General features: G+C 47.5%; 1 protein-coding gene across 8 annotated transcripts in view; it reads right to left on the reverse strand.

The window, feature by feature from the left end:
- Window positions 1–1,114: 1,114 nt before the first annotated feature.
- Window positions 1,115–14,773, reverse strand: part of Ankrd11 (ankyrin repeat domain 11) — a 152,082-nt gene continuing 138,423 nt past the window's right edge. For all 8 annotated transcript variants that reach the window (XM_085681862.2, XM_085681856.2, XM_085681861.2 and 5 more), the window contains 5 exons: window positions 8,121–14,662; window positions 5,912–6,010; window positions 5,698–5,841; window positions 3,630–3,722; window positions 1,115–2,121 (listed from right to left, as the gene is read on the reverse strand). In XM_085681862.2, coding sequence (XP_085537988.2) covers window positions 1,936–2,121; window positions 3,630–3,722; window positions 5,698–5,841; window positions 5,912–6,010; window positions 8,121–14,662 — 7,064 coding nt within the window. In that variant the 3' untranslated portion in view covers window positions 1,115–1,935. The remainder of the gene's footprint in view (window positions 2,122–3,629; window positions 3,723–5,697; window positions 5,842–5,911; window positions 6,011–8,120; window positions 14,663–14,773) is intronic.

The raw sequence follows: 14,773 nt of genomic DNA on the forward strand, positions 1-14,773 counted from the left end.
TTTGGAAGACGGAAGACACTTGTAGGGAGGGAACTACTCTGGTTCTCCAGGATAAAGCCCTCACCAGGTGCTACCTGGACAGGAAACTCCTAGATGGAGCTCTCTGTCTTTAGGCCAACCTAGGACTCAGTGGCCCTAATGCTCCCAAGAGCCATCTGTGCAGGAGGGAAGCTGCTCCTGAGTTTTCTATGAAAACTGGCACTCATTTACAGGTTGAAGAAGTGCTGCCATCAATGTTCCACATCTTCTTTCCCTTTTTCTATCCTAGCCTGGCACCCTCAGCTAGGTATCAGCCGTGCGTGTGTTTGTGTGTGTTGGAGGTGGGGGTGTTGAAAAACGCTGTCTCCATGTGTCTAGAGGTCTAAACATGTTCTGCAGGCATCATGTGTTTCAGAGTGGGGTTTCATGTACATGAGGTTCCTGGCTCTCTGGTAGCAGAAATCTTGAAGGTCTAAATACTCCTTACCTGAAGCTCAGCTCAAAGTTTCTCAGGTTGGCAGGCCACTGATATATGGATAGTCTTAGGTTTTAGCGATACCAGGCATACAGAAAGCTCACATAGATTTTTGTCTGGCTTCTCAGACTGATATAAGATGTGTGTCTATAAATACTCTATGCATTTATGTCAACTGTCTTTATGGAAGGCTCTGGCAGCAATACATCAGACTTGTGCAGAGTTGCAAGGAAGTCTTATGCGTAGGGTGATAGAGTTTGTGATTTGTCCCTATGGGCTAAAATGGGTGGTTCTAAGGATGCCTTGAGAAAATCAGATAATGCATTTTTTTTCTTTGTAGTGCAAAATGGAGCTATAAAGAAGCATTTAATGATTAAGTCCCATGATTTAGGAACAGGGGAACTTTGTTTAGAAAACAGGTTCCCCTAGTTGACAGGCTGCTTAGGGGCAAGTTCTGGGGTTCTGGCCCCTACTCCTTTGGCCCCTACTCCAGCCTTGTCCATCTACCTGAAACACAGGAATGAACTATGCAGCTGAAGCACAGGATTCTGCTTTCAAGTTGTCCCCTGGAAGCGCAAGCACTTTCACGTGCTAATTAATATACGGCCCCTCCTAGGAGGAACCCTGCTATCTGAAGGGACATTGCATGTACAAAGAGCATTTTAATTAATTTATTTATTTCTTTACACATAACTGAAAGTGATGTTACAGTACATAAGTTATTTACAACTGTGCAGTAATGTGTTGCAAAATAAATTATCTAGAAGGCAGCAAAAGTACATTGTGAATGTATATAAAACTGTACAGGTTTGCGGATACACTCTATAGGATTATTGGCTCTGTAGTGTTTCAAGTTACGTTCTCAGAAAGAGAAACAAAATGCCCAAGATTAAAGGAAAAATATACAAACCACGTGGATTTGACTCCATTAAAAACACTATTGGAGAGTCCTGGCTGCGTCCCTGTGTCCAGGCAGGTGGCAGCCAGACCCTTGCCGGCACCAGTGTCCAAGCCTGTCCCGGGGACCCGTGGCGGGACAGCACTTTCCTGCCTCTTTGACCTGGAGGTCACTGCTTATGCGAGGTTGACGCCTTAGTCTATTTTCCATTAGTTGATCAGAATGGAACGAGAAATTAAAAAACACACTCTGTTCTGTGACTCCTCAAGTGCCCTGTCGTTGGCTGCAAGAAAACCCAGAGGGCGTGGCTGAAACAGAGCCACCTTGTCTGCGGCCATGGTCTCCTTGTCCCAAGGCTGGCAAAGCTCTGCAGTGTCTAGGCCTTGTGCTCCCCACAGCAACTGTAAAAAGAGATGCATTCTGCCTCACTGGTATCTGAAGCGGGAGACAAGTGGCCAGGTGCAGTCTCTGGGCTCCTCCCACTTAATGGACGTGGTGCTCCCTCCTCCGCTGCCGGGACTCATCGGCAGCACTGGGCGACCTATGTGGCCCTTGTTTGTGTCCGGTGACCTTCCTCTGAATGTCATGCTGGCAATAGTACGAAGTCATCATTGACGTCAACCATGGGCACGTAGAAGGATGGCACCTCATTTACACACAGGGACTTGTGCCCAGCAGGGTCCAGCTCCTGGGCCTTCAGCTGCCACTCCATCCTTTGCACAGCATTGAGGGCTGCAGCCTCATGCTGCTGTCGCATCAGCAAACATGTCTGTGGGATATACAAGGTGAGAGGAATGGCTAGCCCCCAGTTTCCACACTGCCTCTAGGTTCAACACAGCATTGCAAACTCACCCTGGTTTTTATCACAGAACCTCCATCTGGTGAGTCAGATGCATCAGGCAGATGGACCTCCCCAATTCTGCACATCAGACTGGAGGTCTGACCCTCAAGTGCTCTACCTGCAGTTGTTGGTACATCTAACTCACCTCTAGGAGTTGTAGCATTTTACCAGAACCGAAACAGCTATGCTTTCAGTTTTCATTTTGTTGTGTGTGTGTGTGTGAGAGTGTGAGAGACAGACAGAGATAGTTTTGTGTTCACAGTAGAAACGTCAGTTAAACATGTATATAAGGGACCTGGATGTAGTAGGATACATTTTGGGGCCAAATTTTAAGCATGGACCAGGGAGTCCACCCATGCTCAGAGCTGATGCTTAAGCTTGACGTGGTAATGTGACTGACTCTGGTTAATGAAGGACAGATAGCTTTGGGTATCCAGTTGACTGGATTATCTCAATGAATACATTGCTCATCATATACTTAAGTTTTAAATGACTGAAATCAATTAAATTGCTAATTTAGGTGCATGACTTACTCAATCAATGCAAACTACCAGCTGGCATGTTTCCCACACTATGGGGAGACAAGATAGCCTCCTCCAACCCATACTTGCATAGTCTTCTGAATGAAGAAACCCATTCACATTTTGGTTCTAAAAGACATTAACACTGAGTATGTTTTTACCAAGATTTGCCATTTTATCTCTTTCATCAATTAAGGAACAAAAATGTGGTATATTAAATGTATGTCGTCAAATTTTAAGCCCTTTCCTCCTCTCATAGTCTCTCCTGGGTCTTCTGGGCAACACCTCACCTGGGATGAGGTGTCAAGGGCCTAGAGTTGACTCTAGGATGTAAGAGAGATGGTAGTAGGAGATGGGAGTAGAAGCTCATGGGAAAAACACCTCAGGGACATATATACATTGTAGCCCATTTGCCACTGGGCTTCTCTGATTCTCCCAAGGTCTGTTATGATATGCTAACTGTCTATCACCCAGCTAACTCAGACATCTTACTGTCAACAACATGCATTTGATGGCAGCAATCAGGAGGTTTTGGATTGCTCCTCTTTTCTGCATTTGAGCAGTATTTATGGGGAACCTAATAAAGAAGAGTTATCAACTTCTTTTTCTCATTTTGTGAATAGCATGCTGGAATCTCATGGTACCCTATGTTTGGCTCTACAGCTACAGGTGGGGACTTGCTTCTTCCTTGCTGATCTACCCCTTTACCCTATCCACTGTACTAGTCAATTCTACAAGTGTAGAAGATTATGCTGTGATCTCTGAAGAGGGTTCAGGTTAGGTTCTGTCAGTAGACAGAAGGGAAGACACTGAAGAGACAACAGACCCAAGACCTTTGTTCCTTGACAGCAGCAGTAATGGGGAACATGCAAAAGCATCACTTGCTCAGAGAACTCTGACACTACAAGAACTCACCTTCATACGATCATACTTGTCATCTACGTCCTGCAGCCAAGAGATGAACTGTCGGGCATTGAAGCGATCCCGCACAGACTTGTTCTCATCACCCTGTAGAACCAAACAGATGTTCACAAAAGTTCTTGGAGACTAAGGGTGAAACTGCTGATGGTTCAGTTCTTTATCCATCAGCGAACACAAGGGTATCCTCATCTTAGCAGTACATGTTTCAACCACTTGCTCTTGCCCTTGAGGAAAAGTACTCCCAGGCACTGGTGGCCACAGACTGAGTCTTTGACCTACCAAGTGATGAAGCAGTCAATATTTACAGGGTAAGGCTGAGTGGAACCAGTTTCCTATGTAAGAGTCTAGTGTATTCAGAGGGACAGATCAAGGCCTTATATAAATTGTTTAGGATTACAGGATCATATAAAGCTAGCAATGGCATATTTTAATTTATTCTTTTTTAGAACCTAAAAGGCATTTTCCTACTTTGAAAAGAATAGCTGAAAAGCCTGAGGTGTGTTCTGTAGACTGGGACCAGCTTCCTGGCTGGCTCCCTCTGTGTGCAGCATGAGCTGTAAGGAGACCCTCACCTCATTTTCATTACAGAACCTGGAGCTGGAATGGCTGCAGCAAAACAGACTGCTCTGATATAGTTGGCCTTTATCTCTGGATGCCAGGGGCAAAGCCAGTTAAAAAGTTCTGAAAAAGTTGGCCCATGACCTCTTGTGGCCCAAGTTTTTATCCAATGTCCAATATGCATCAGCAAGGAGTCAGGCAGAGATTGTCTCTTGTCTTTCACCTTCAAAAGCATGCTTGAAAAGTATCGGTATTTTGTATTTAAATAAAATTCTCAATTATCTGCCCCAGTTTGCTGACAACTGCAGAATATCTTTTTGTGCTAGGCATGGTGGTACATGCCTGCAATCCCAGCACTTAGGAACTAGACACAGGGCAGGAATTCAAAGCTGGCCCAGGCTACATGAGATTCTGTCTCTAAAAAGAGTTCTGTTGTTAACTTGTTCAAAATGGGGAAAGTATGTGTGTCCCTTTCCCCCCAAATATGTTAACGAACTGAAAAAAGATCTTAATTCAATTCCACTCCATCATCTACAGCACTCTTGTAAAAGGACAGATGACAGATATATCACCAAGGTCTCAACAGCCAGCTGCATGCTGAGCAGGGGAACACAGCCCAGGAGTAACTCTGATATAAGACTGTGCAGAGTACAAAGAGAACAGTGACAAAAAACAATCCCGGACATCTACAGCCTGGCAGAATGGGGTTAGGGTGCTTATCTACAGAAGACTTAAGATCTGAAATGATGCAGGGCAAGAAGAGGTCACAGAGAAGAGCTGAAGAGCATGTGCTATCTGCTGGATCTGAGCCACAAATACAGAAATCCCGATATATGTATCTACAAACATATATATATATATACACACTCCCACACAAAATATAAACATAAACATAAAAGATTAAGATGTAATAAAAAAAAATAAAGATTGCTAGGAGTTTCCTTAGGGTGATACTAGGACTGTGCTCAGGGGCAGGTTAGGACAGGAATGCACTACAATGCTGCTTTGGTGGGTAGTATAGTGCTTTCAGGCCCTGTGGCTCCAACTACCCCAGATAAAACCAGCTAAGAAGCTTGTCTAGGCCTCTGCAGTCTCACAGGAACAATTGGCCTGAAGCCACAATGTCTTTTTGCTGAAATTATCATTGACCCATCATGGCCACTAACATAACAGCTTTGGTCACCCTTTAGCTGTAGATGGAGCTGCAGATTTAAGCAGACTGCCATCAATCACCCCTGCAGCCTGTGAGAGGGAGTGTGCTGCCTACTTGTGTACATACACAGATGTCCCAGAGGAACTTAGAAATGTTGTAAGAGACTGAAATATAAAGGCTTGAGGGCCTTTTCTATGACACTCCCCTGACTTCTGAGGCAACCTGGGGTTAGGTGCTTGGATCCCAAAGCATGCCATGAGCAGGGAAGAGGCTTGGGTATGCAGAATGAGGCTTGGGGGGATGGTAGTGGTGGTGTTGTAAGCTGGCACCTACACCAGGTAGTGTACTGACCTGGCTTTCCAGAGGCATGTTATAAACCTCAGAGTCTAGCAGCATTGTGCATGCACTGAATGGTACTGCCTGGTTGGCAATGGTCCTGGCTGCACGGCAGTGAACCCGAAGGATCTCTTGCTCGCAGGACACAATCAGCTTCTCCTGAGGAAAGAGAGGAACAGGTGAACTTAAAGTCATTGCCACCAGGCGCCTTGCCCAAGGCTCCACTTACCCTTTCTATGCTGTGCTGCAGGCGCAGCTTACCCCGCACAGCCTCTTGCTGCTTGAACAGCTCCTTCAGGGGCTCCGCCAGGGAGGGAGGGGGTGCGATCTACAGATAAGAGGAAAGGGGTAAGCTCCAAAAAACATACTTAAAATTCAAACATGTTCTAGCTCGGCACCCAAATCCAAAAACCTGCTTAGAAGTACCAGATGCTTACCTAAAATCAACACCCAGGAGTTGCTTGTGAACTCTGCCCTATAAACAGTGACAGAAAAGGCAGGGCAGAGAGCATCTAAGGGCTGTGGTTCCTTGTGCAAGGAAAAAGTCAGGTGTACCCATGACAAAGGAGCACAGTAGGAATGCGGAGTGAATAGAGGGCTCAGCAGGGTGCATGCGATTGAGGCGCAAATAGATCCTGGACATCTGTCAGGGATGGGGGACACACTAAAACAGTGAGTAGAACCCACCCTCATTCCTATGGTCCAGCGGAAGAGGCTCTGGGATGTTGACAACATATTGTAAGCAAATGGTGAGCAAATAACACCACAGATAATGAGTGAGAGGAGAACACAGAATGTGGCGGTGCAGAGAAGTCAGGGAGGGTGGTGTTAGACATCCAAAGCAGGCACAGAAGTTGGTATGGTATGGTACGTTCAGGGCCCCAGGAAAGCAAATTCTGCTGTCTCTTGTCACTGTAAGCCAAAGGAGGACCATGCAGTGGTGGTAGCAAGGCTGGATTGGGGCACCAAATATAGTTCCCCCTATGAGCCAGGAACGTAGAAGCTTAGAAGATAAGCAAAATGCTAGAGCTTTCTACACCACAAGGCAAATTCAGTGACTAACATCAACCTCAGGCCATGGGGCAACTTTTCCTGATAGCAGAATTCCATCATTATAGTTGGTGGAGAAGGAACAGAATATCCCGGACAAAGAAAGCTACAGAATAACTGTTGCAGGCAAGACCCATCTGAGAAGATTTGAATACAGTCTCTCAGCCTTTCTACTAAAGTGGACTACAAAAGGCAGGCAACAACTTCTCGGGAGGGAGGCCAGGCTAGCAGCCTCCCCTCATGTGTCAGGTTCATACCAAGTATATGACACAAAGACTCTGTGTAATAGAAATCCCAGGCAATGATAGTATGCCTTGTGAACACTCTCAGGAAGGACCCACCCATGATTAAATTTAATCATGATAAAATCTGTTTGTATAGATTCTGTGCTGCTTTGAGGTTTGAACTTTTTTAGTTAAGTATCGGGGCCAGCAGCTACCAATAAATTGGGTTCAATACCTGGGACCCACATGGTAGAAAGAGAACACTAACTCCTAATAGCTATTCTAACTTCCATGTGTGTGCTGTGGCATGTACACACAAAAACAACAAAACCGGAGCAGGGAGTGACCCTAAAATTTCAGATAAATTTCTGACGGCCTCACTTGTCATATTTCCTCAATAAGTCTAGCCTCCAGTGAGGTTCCCAATTGGACTTCAAGTCATCTTCAAGGTGGACCAGGCAAGAAGCTTACTGTAGGGATGAGTATTCAACTTTCCTGTGACACTGTTCATTAAAGAAAGTAGACTGCTGTGGGGCCAGCATGGTCCTTCTCTTAGGGCCTCGTGCTCATCTAGACACACCCTATGAAGATCTTTAAGTTAAGAAAGTGGCATGTGCTGCTTGGGGCATGTGTCTGCGTGAAAACAGGCCAGTTCTGAGGTGTGACTCAGATGAAGCTATTTGCATGATGATGGGGGATGTGCTACAGGAGGCAGGGTCAGGACACAGATGGCCCTGTCAGACAGACCACAAGTCATGGATGTCTTAGAATGGCAATGAAGAATAAAGGAGGGAAGGTGTCAGGGTGCCCAGTCAGTGAGACCCAAGAGCTGTGGCAGGTGAGAGGTAAGAACAGAAAGGGAGATAAACCAGCTGAGACCATTCACTGTGAAAGGGGTGTAGAAAGGAATCAGGAGGAAAAGGAAAGGGACCACTGAGGACAGGGTCTCGATCTGCACACCCACTGTACAGCTGGGTTGGAGGTGGGTGAATATAATGCAGGGCTAGTGAGATAGAGGCACTGAACCTCACAAATGACAACCAAGAATGCCAGGGCCTCTCTTGACAAAGGTGCCAACACAGCCCCAAAGGTCTCTATTCGTCAGTACCCTCTTGCCCTACTTACTGCCTGGTGTTGTGCATACACAGATCCCACAGCACTCACCACAGGGATGTGCAGCTTGCTGAGTGGCTTGCCATCCAAGAGGTAGGAGCCCGTGTAGGTGACATACTCAGCATAGCATTGGGGTGCCTGCGGAGTGATGCAGCAGAGGATCTTGCGTTTCTCTTCAATCTTCTTTCGTATTTGAAGGTACTCAAAGTATGGGTTGGACCTGTCACTGTGGTAGGGCTCAATGGCATCCAGCTTTATAGCATCCACAATGGCGGCCAGTGTTTGCTGGATGACCTCCCGAGTCTGCTGTGTGGATGTGTTCAGCTGCTGCTGCAGCTGCTGACTAGAACGTTGGAAGCGACGCTTGCGGGGGTGTTGGGCCTGGGCATCTTCCTCCTCAGAGGAACGGCCCTTGGCTCTAGAGGTTGGGGCAGGCATTGGATCCTTCTCTGTTGGGAGTATGCTCTGCTTGCTCTGGCTTGCTAGCATCTGGGCACGGTTTCTGGTCATGCGCTGAGGAACTTCTTCCACTTTGGGGACCTTGGGGGCTTCAGTTGTAGGTTTGGGCTCTGGGTCTGTAGCTTCTGGCTGAATGTTGCCTGGGGGCCCTTCAGCTGCAGCCACAACACAGGTGGTCTCTGCACTGTTGTGTGCCTGAGTCAAGCCATCTGTGGTGGGGCCATCAGGTGCACAGCAGGGAGCAGAAGCCTCTTCAGCCTCAGTCTCTTCATCAACACTTCCCAGGGGATGCTGTTCAGGAGGACTGGGTGCCGGCACCAAATTGGAGACTGAAGCTTCAGGGGCACTATCATCTGCCAGGACCTCTGTTTCCACTGCAGCTTCTAGAACTACATCCAGCTTTGGTTCCTCCGAGGACTCAGGCTCAGTGGAGAGCTGAGGTGATGTTTCCTCAGGAGGTGGGACTGGTTGTTCTTCAGCTGCTGAGGCAGAGACCTCCCCACTGTTGAGGACCCCTGTAGGGCCTGGAGAGCTCTCCACTGGAGGAACAGGACTGCCCTCCACAGCTTCTGCCTCAACATCTGAAGTATCTTTGGCCTGGAGAGGGAGCTCTGGCAGTGAGAAAGGCCCTAGGTCAAGGTCATCCTCAGGGCTGGTAAAGGCTTCGTGCCATGGCACTGGTTCTACCTGGCTGAGGGCAGATATACTACGATTGTTGTCTAGGAAGCTGCTCTCTAAGGGTCCCAGAGCTTCTACCTGAGCCACAGTAGTTACACATGTAGGCTCAGGGGCTGTGTCCAGGGGTGCATCTGGGAGTGATTTACAGTTGCTGAAGAAGGACTCCAGTCTGGTGGGAGCTGCGTAAGGAGCAGCCCCTTCTGCAGAAGAGATGGCCACTGGGACTGCTCCTGTCCCACCATCTTTGACTTCCTCTAAGCCTGATTCAGGGGCTGGCAAAGGGTAAGCGACTGGAGAGACGGGGTAGGTGGGCTCTGCAGCACTGAAGGGCACTGGGGTAGTGGAATGGAGGGACTCTCCAGGGCAGAAATGTTTTGGGGATTCTGCAAACCTCTGTGGAGACTTTAGCAGAAGTTCAGAGCCCACAGGCCAGCTGACAGGGTTTTCAGAGGCACTAGCAATAAGGGTGGAAGAAAGGGTCTGTTCTGCAGCAGTGTGTGTCCACTCAACAGGTTCCTCGGTAATCACCGTGCTGAAGGGACCCTCATCCAGGGGCTCCAGATAGCTGGGCTCTCGGGGAAGGATGGCAGCTGTGGCCTGCTGGTCCTCTGTGGCATCCAGAGGTAGGCCTAGATCTGAGGGCAGGGACCCTTCCATGGCTGGGGTCAACAGTTCACCTCTTGGGGAAGGGGAAGACTTTGCTGGTAGGCTGGAGAAGACGCTGTCTGGCGGTGGTGTGGCACTGACCACAGCTGTTGGTGGACAGTGCAGAGTGTCCACCTTGGGTGAGGGGATACCATAGTCTGGGGAGTAGTACCCAGGGGACAGGCAAGCAAACTTCTCTGCAGGAACAGGTGGCAGAGGAGCCTTTTCTTCCATTAAGTGCTGTACTGGGGAATCAAAACTAGAGGCTGCAGGAACACTCTGTTGCCTGAACAGCTTGTCTCCAACACTGAATTCCTCTTCTGGTGTCCTTCTGATATCCACAGAGATTGAGCGATACAGGTTTGTGGAGACAGGCCTTGTAGGTGTCTGGCCTGGGTTTTCTGAAACCACACTGGAAGCCACAGAGAACCTGTCAAAAAACGGTGGAGAGCAGGCGCTGGTGGATGTGGTGGAGACAGGCATTGAATGTTGGGAGTCAGTGCAGTCAAACACCAGGTCAGGGTAATCATCAGCACTGCAGGATGGTGTCCTGGGCGTGTGCATCACCTCCTCATAGCTGGGGCATGACACCACTGAGGTGGGGGTAGGCACCCCAGTGGGTCGGCCCTGTTCAGTCCGGGGTGAAGCAGGTAGAACCTCCTTCAAGGGTTGCCCAGTTAGCCAGTCTTTGGACTCTGTACCTGGTCCACTGTGTGGCTTGTTTTCACCAGTGGGCAGCATGGGAGCCGATTCCTTGAGCTTTTTGTCTTTAAAAGGAGGATCTAGGCCCAGAGCTTTCTTGGAAGGAAGGTCCAGGCTCTTTTTGCGCCCGTCATCAGTGGGCTTCTTCTCTTTGAGTTTGGGGTCTCCAGACCTATGTCTCATCTTCTCCATCTGTTTCATGCGTTCCTTGTGCCGCTTGTGCCGCTCCTCAATCTCAAGATCTTTCTGGGATAGCATCCTTTCAAAACTTGTCATCATGAGATCGCCATCTCCCAGGAGCTTCTCGCGGGGCCTGATGTCTTTCTTGCTTGAGTCTCTAGATGGCAGGAGCTTGTCATTCCCATTGCTCATCTTTATGGGGTCGCCCTTTTCTCGCTCTGTGTTCTCCTTGAATTTCTCCTTCAGCTTGGTCTCGCTGAGCTTCAGGCTTTCATCCCTAGACTTCTCCTTAAAGGAGTTGGGAGGGTTGTCCTTATCTTTGGCTGCAGGCTTTGGCTCATCCTTGTGATGTCTCAGGAACCCATCTACATGCTTGTCCCGATGTTTCTCCTTCTCCTCCCTCCACTTTTCTCTGTGCTTCTCTCTCTTCTTCTTCTCTTTTAGGATGCTGATGGCACTTGACCCATACGGCTTTAGTTCCTTTTCTATTTTCTTTGCAGGTTCTCTTTCAGAATCAGTTCTGTCTTTCTTTTCTGAAGAAAACAATTCAATAGCTTTATCTAGCTCCTCTTCAATGTCAGCTTTTGTGTTGTAAGAAACTCCATAAGTTTCTGTATCTAAGAAGTCTTTTTCATATTGGTTGGAGTCCTTTCTGGTGCCACTGCTACTGTCCTTGTAGTCTTCACTCTTTTCTTTCTTCTCCGCCTTTTCCTTCTTGGCTCTCTCGCGCTCATGGCTTTTCTTAGAGGATGATGAGGAATGCCTGTGCCTCTCCTTCTCCCTCAACTTCTCTGAGAGGCAGGCACTCTCCCTGGCCTTGTCCTCTGGTGGTGGCTCAGAAAAGGATACCTCCAGAAGCGTGCTTAGGCTGGGTTCCTGACCATGGTCAGCAAAACTGTCAGAGGAGACTTCACTGATCTTGTCATTGGAGTCTTCACGGTAGTCATGTAGAGCCTCTTCTTCCAGCTTCTCCAGTAGACTCTTCTCCACTTCAGGGCCTCGTGAAGACTTTCTTTCTCTGGAGTGCTCCTTCTCTGACTTTTCCTTGTGCTTATTCTTGGTTTTGTCTTCAGCAAAGTGCTTCTTCTCCATCTTTTCAGGGAGCTTCTGTTTATTTTTCTTGTCTTGGGCAGAGTCGACAGAAACTCTGTCTTTCCTGTCCTTGTATTTTTCTGCACACTCTTTATCTTTCTTTTCTTTGTGTTTCTCAAAGATTTTTTCCTTCTTGTCCTTCCCCCCTTCCGCAACTCCTCTGTCCTTCTTCTTTTCCTTGGGCTCTTTGTCTCTTGGCTTCTCTGTGTGCTGCCTGTCAGAAGAGGACTTCCTGTGCCTATCTGAGGGATGTTCTCTTCCATCTTCCTTTTCCTGGAGGCTATCCACTCTCTGTGTGTCGCTGGCCTCTGCAACTTTGAAGCTGCTGGTCATGTAATCGTCTTTCTCGTCTTCACTTTCATCTGTGAATATGTCTGCGATGTACCAGCTCTTCTCCTTCCCCTTTTTATCATCCTTTTTTTCTGAGAAGTCTTCTGAGATGATGCTAGGGAACATCTTCTCCTTCTTCTCTCTCATTTGGTCAAGGGAAGCTTTCCTGTCTTTGCTGTGTATGTCCTTATGCTTTTCCTTGCCATCTTTCTTCTCTTTAAAACATTTTTCAAACTCTTTGTCTTTCTGACACTTCTCGAGGACAGACTTCTCGCTCCTGTCTCTCTCACTGGACTTGTCTTTATACTTTTCTGCCCTGCCCTTGTCCTTCCTCTCTTTTTCTAGGACATCCTTTTTCTCTTTTTCCCGGGCTGCATGGGGCCGTTCCCAGGGCTCCAGGTTCTTGGTGAAGTCACAGTCTGACTTGTCCTTGAAGGTGCTCTCACAGCCACACTCCTTTAGGTCCTCCCTGTGTACCTCTTCAGATCGCATACGCCCATCTCTCCGTTCCCGGGAGCCCTCTAGTGTATCCCTCCTGTCCCGAGCCACTTCAGCAGACTCTCGCCTCTTCTTGTCTTTCTCAGAGAGATAGCTAGGGATGCTTTTATGCTTTTCTGTTTGGTCTCTCCTCTTCTCAGAATTCTTGTCTAGATAGTCCCTGTCTTTCTTTCGGAAGAAAGAGTCTCTGAAGTCTCGCTTTTCCCGGGCTTTGTTGTCACGCTTCTTTTCCTTATTCTCTTCTTTAACTGTTTCCAGGATAAGTTTGGCCACTGAGTCAGTCTTGATGTCCCTATAGTCTGTCACTGGAGAGTCCCAGCTGTCCTCTCCTTTGAAATCAAAAGAGGAATCTGACAGGTCAGAAAACCACCTCTCTTGTTGGTCATCAGAAAGGCTGAATTTGCTGTCCTCATGCTCTAGATACTGACTTTTGTTACAATATTCATCAAAATTAGCATCTTCTCTGTACACCTTTTCTTTTTTCAGTTTTTCTTTGTCCTCTTTGAAGGCCTTGTCCTTCTCCTTGGAAACCTTGTCCTCTTTCATGTCATTCTTCTTCTCTAACTTGGAAGGTCGGTCTTTGGACCTTTTCTTCCTTTCCTCTTTGTACAGTCTCAGTTTTTCCTCCTTGGGAGACTTTTCCTTTGTAGATTTCTCCCTTTCTGCCTTACTGGGACGGTCTTTTTCTTCCCGGAATGATCTGTTGATGTCTTTGTTCATATCTTTGATTCTCTTTAGTGCCTTGTCATCCTTAAAGAGCCACTCTTTATCCTCTGACTTCATCTTAGCAAGTTTATCTTCTTTCTTAAAATGGTCTCTGTCATGCTTCAATACTTTCAACTTATTTTCAGTGGAAATGTCGTTATCTAAGAGTATGGCCTTATCTGGCTTTTGTTTGGAGTCCTCATATTCGTATGTAAAGCTTTTCAATTTAAGTTCTTGGCTGACTGAACATTGTCCTTTCTCTTTGTTTTTATGTTTGTGTTTTGTTTTGTGTTTTTTGACTACTTTCCCTTCCTTGTCCATCTTGGGGACAGCTCCATCTGGACAAGGGTGGAAGGTGCTTCTCTTGTCAGGTGGCATGCTCTGTAAGCCACCCCTTTTACGGTGTTCCTGCTTCCTCCTTGTGGGCTTCAGAGATTCCACACTGGAGCCCTCGGAGGAGCAGTCAGACTCACTGGTCAGTCCCGTCCTTGAGGAGTCTGATAAAGAGCTGACCTCAGACCAGGCTGGGGAAGAAATGGCTTTCCAATTGTCAGTGCGCCAGTGCTTAGTGTGCTGGTCTGTGTGGCCAGAGTTATGTTTCTGGGCCGCAGCACTACCATGAGACGAGGTGGAGGAGGCAGACAGTGAGCTAAATAGGGAAGGGTCCTTCAGCACCAGAGGGGACCCCTTGAGGCAGCCTGAGCTTCCCACAGAGTCCCCATCATCCTCATCACTCTCAGAGGACTCACTTTCTGACCCAGAAGAACAAAATTTGTCATTCCTCTTTCCAAACCGAACTTCCTTTCCTTTTGTTTCTTTCTTTCGCTTCTTTTTCAATTTGTTTTTTTCTTTTTGCTGTCTAGAACTAGAAGATTCCCGTGCCTTACTACTAGGTAGCATTGTATGTGCTGACAATCTCAGTTTCTCTCCAGCCCCCATGGCAACACTCACATCCTCTTCATCTGATGTGTCTGACAAGATGCGATGGGCTGCCTTCTTTGGTGCAAGCGTGTTGTTTTTTGAGTAACTCTTAACTTCCATTTTGGGTATTGAAATGAAACTGTTTGACTTAGTTTCTTTCCTATAGTCTTTCTTCAGCAAGTGCTTGTCATCCACTGGAGGAACCCTGTCCTGCTCATCATCCTCATCAAACTCATACTCGTCCTTGACAGGGGTAACAGTTTTCTGGGGCTCTGGATTCTTAGCCTTAAGTTTGAGGCCTTTCTCAAACTCAGAGTCTGTGTTATTGCCATCGATGGAGCTAGAAGGTGCAAATGATGGGGCGTCCTCCTCTTCAGAGCTCTCTGTTGGGAACAGAAAGGGAGACATCAGGCAGGTCAGAATCATTTTCCTAGCATCAGTTAAGAATACTCTGCAGCTGTGGAGGGAACAGGCCTCCCCAGTGCATGGCTGCC

The sequence above is a fragment of the Myodes glareolus genome, chromosome 22 (genome assembly GCF_982192425.1).
Source record: "Myodes glareolus chromosome 22, mMyoGla1.1, whole genome shotgun sequence".
Taxonomy (NCBI): Eukaryota; Metazoa; Chordata; class Mammalia; order Rodentia; family Cricetidae; genus Myodes; species Myodes glareolus.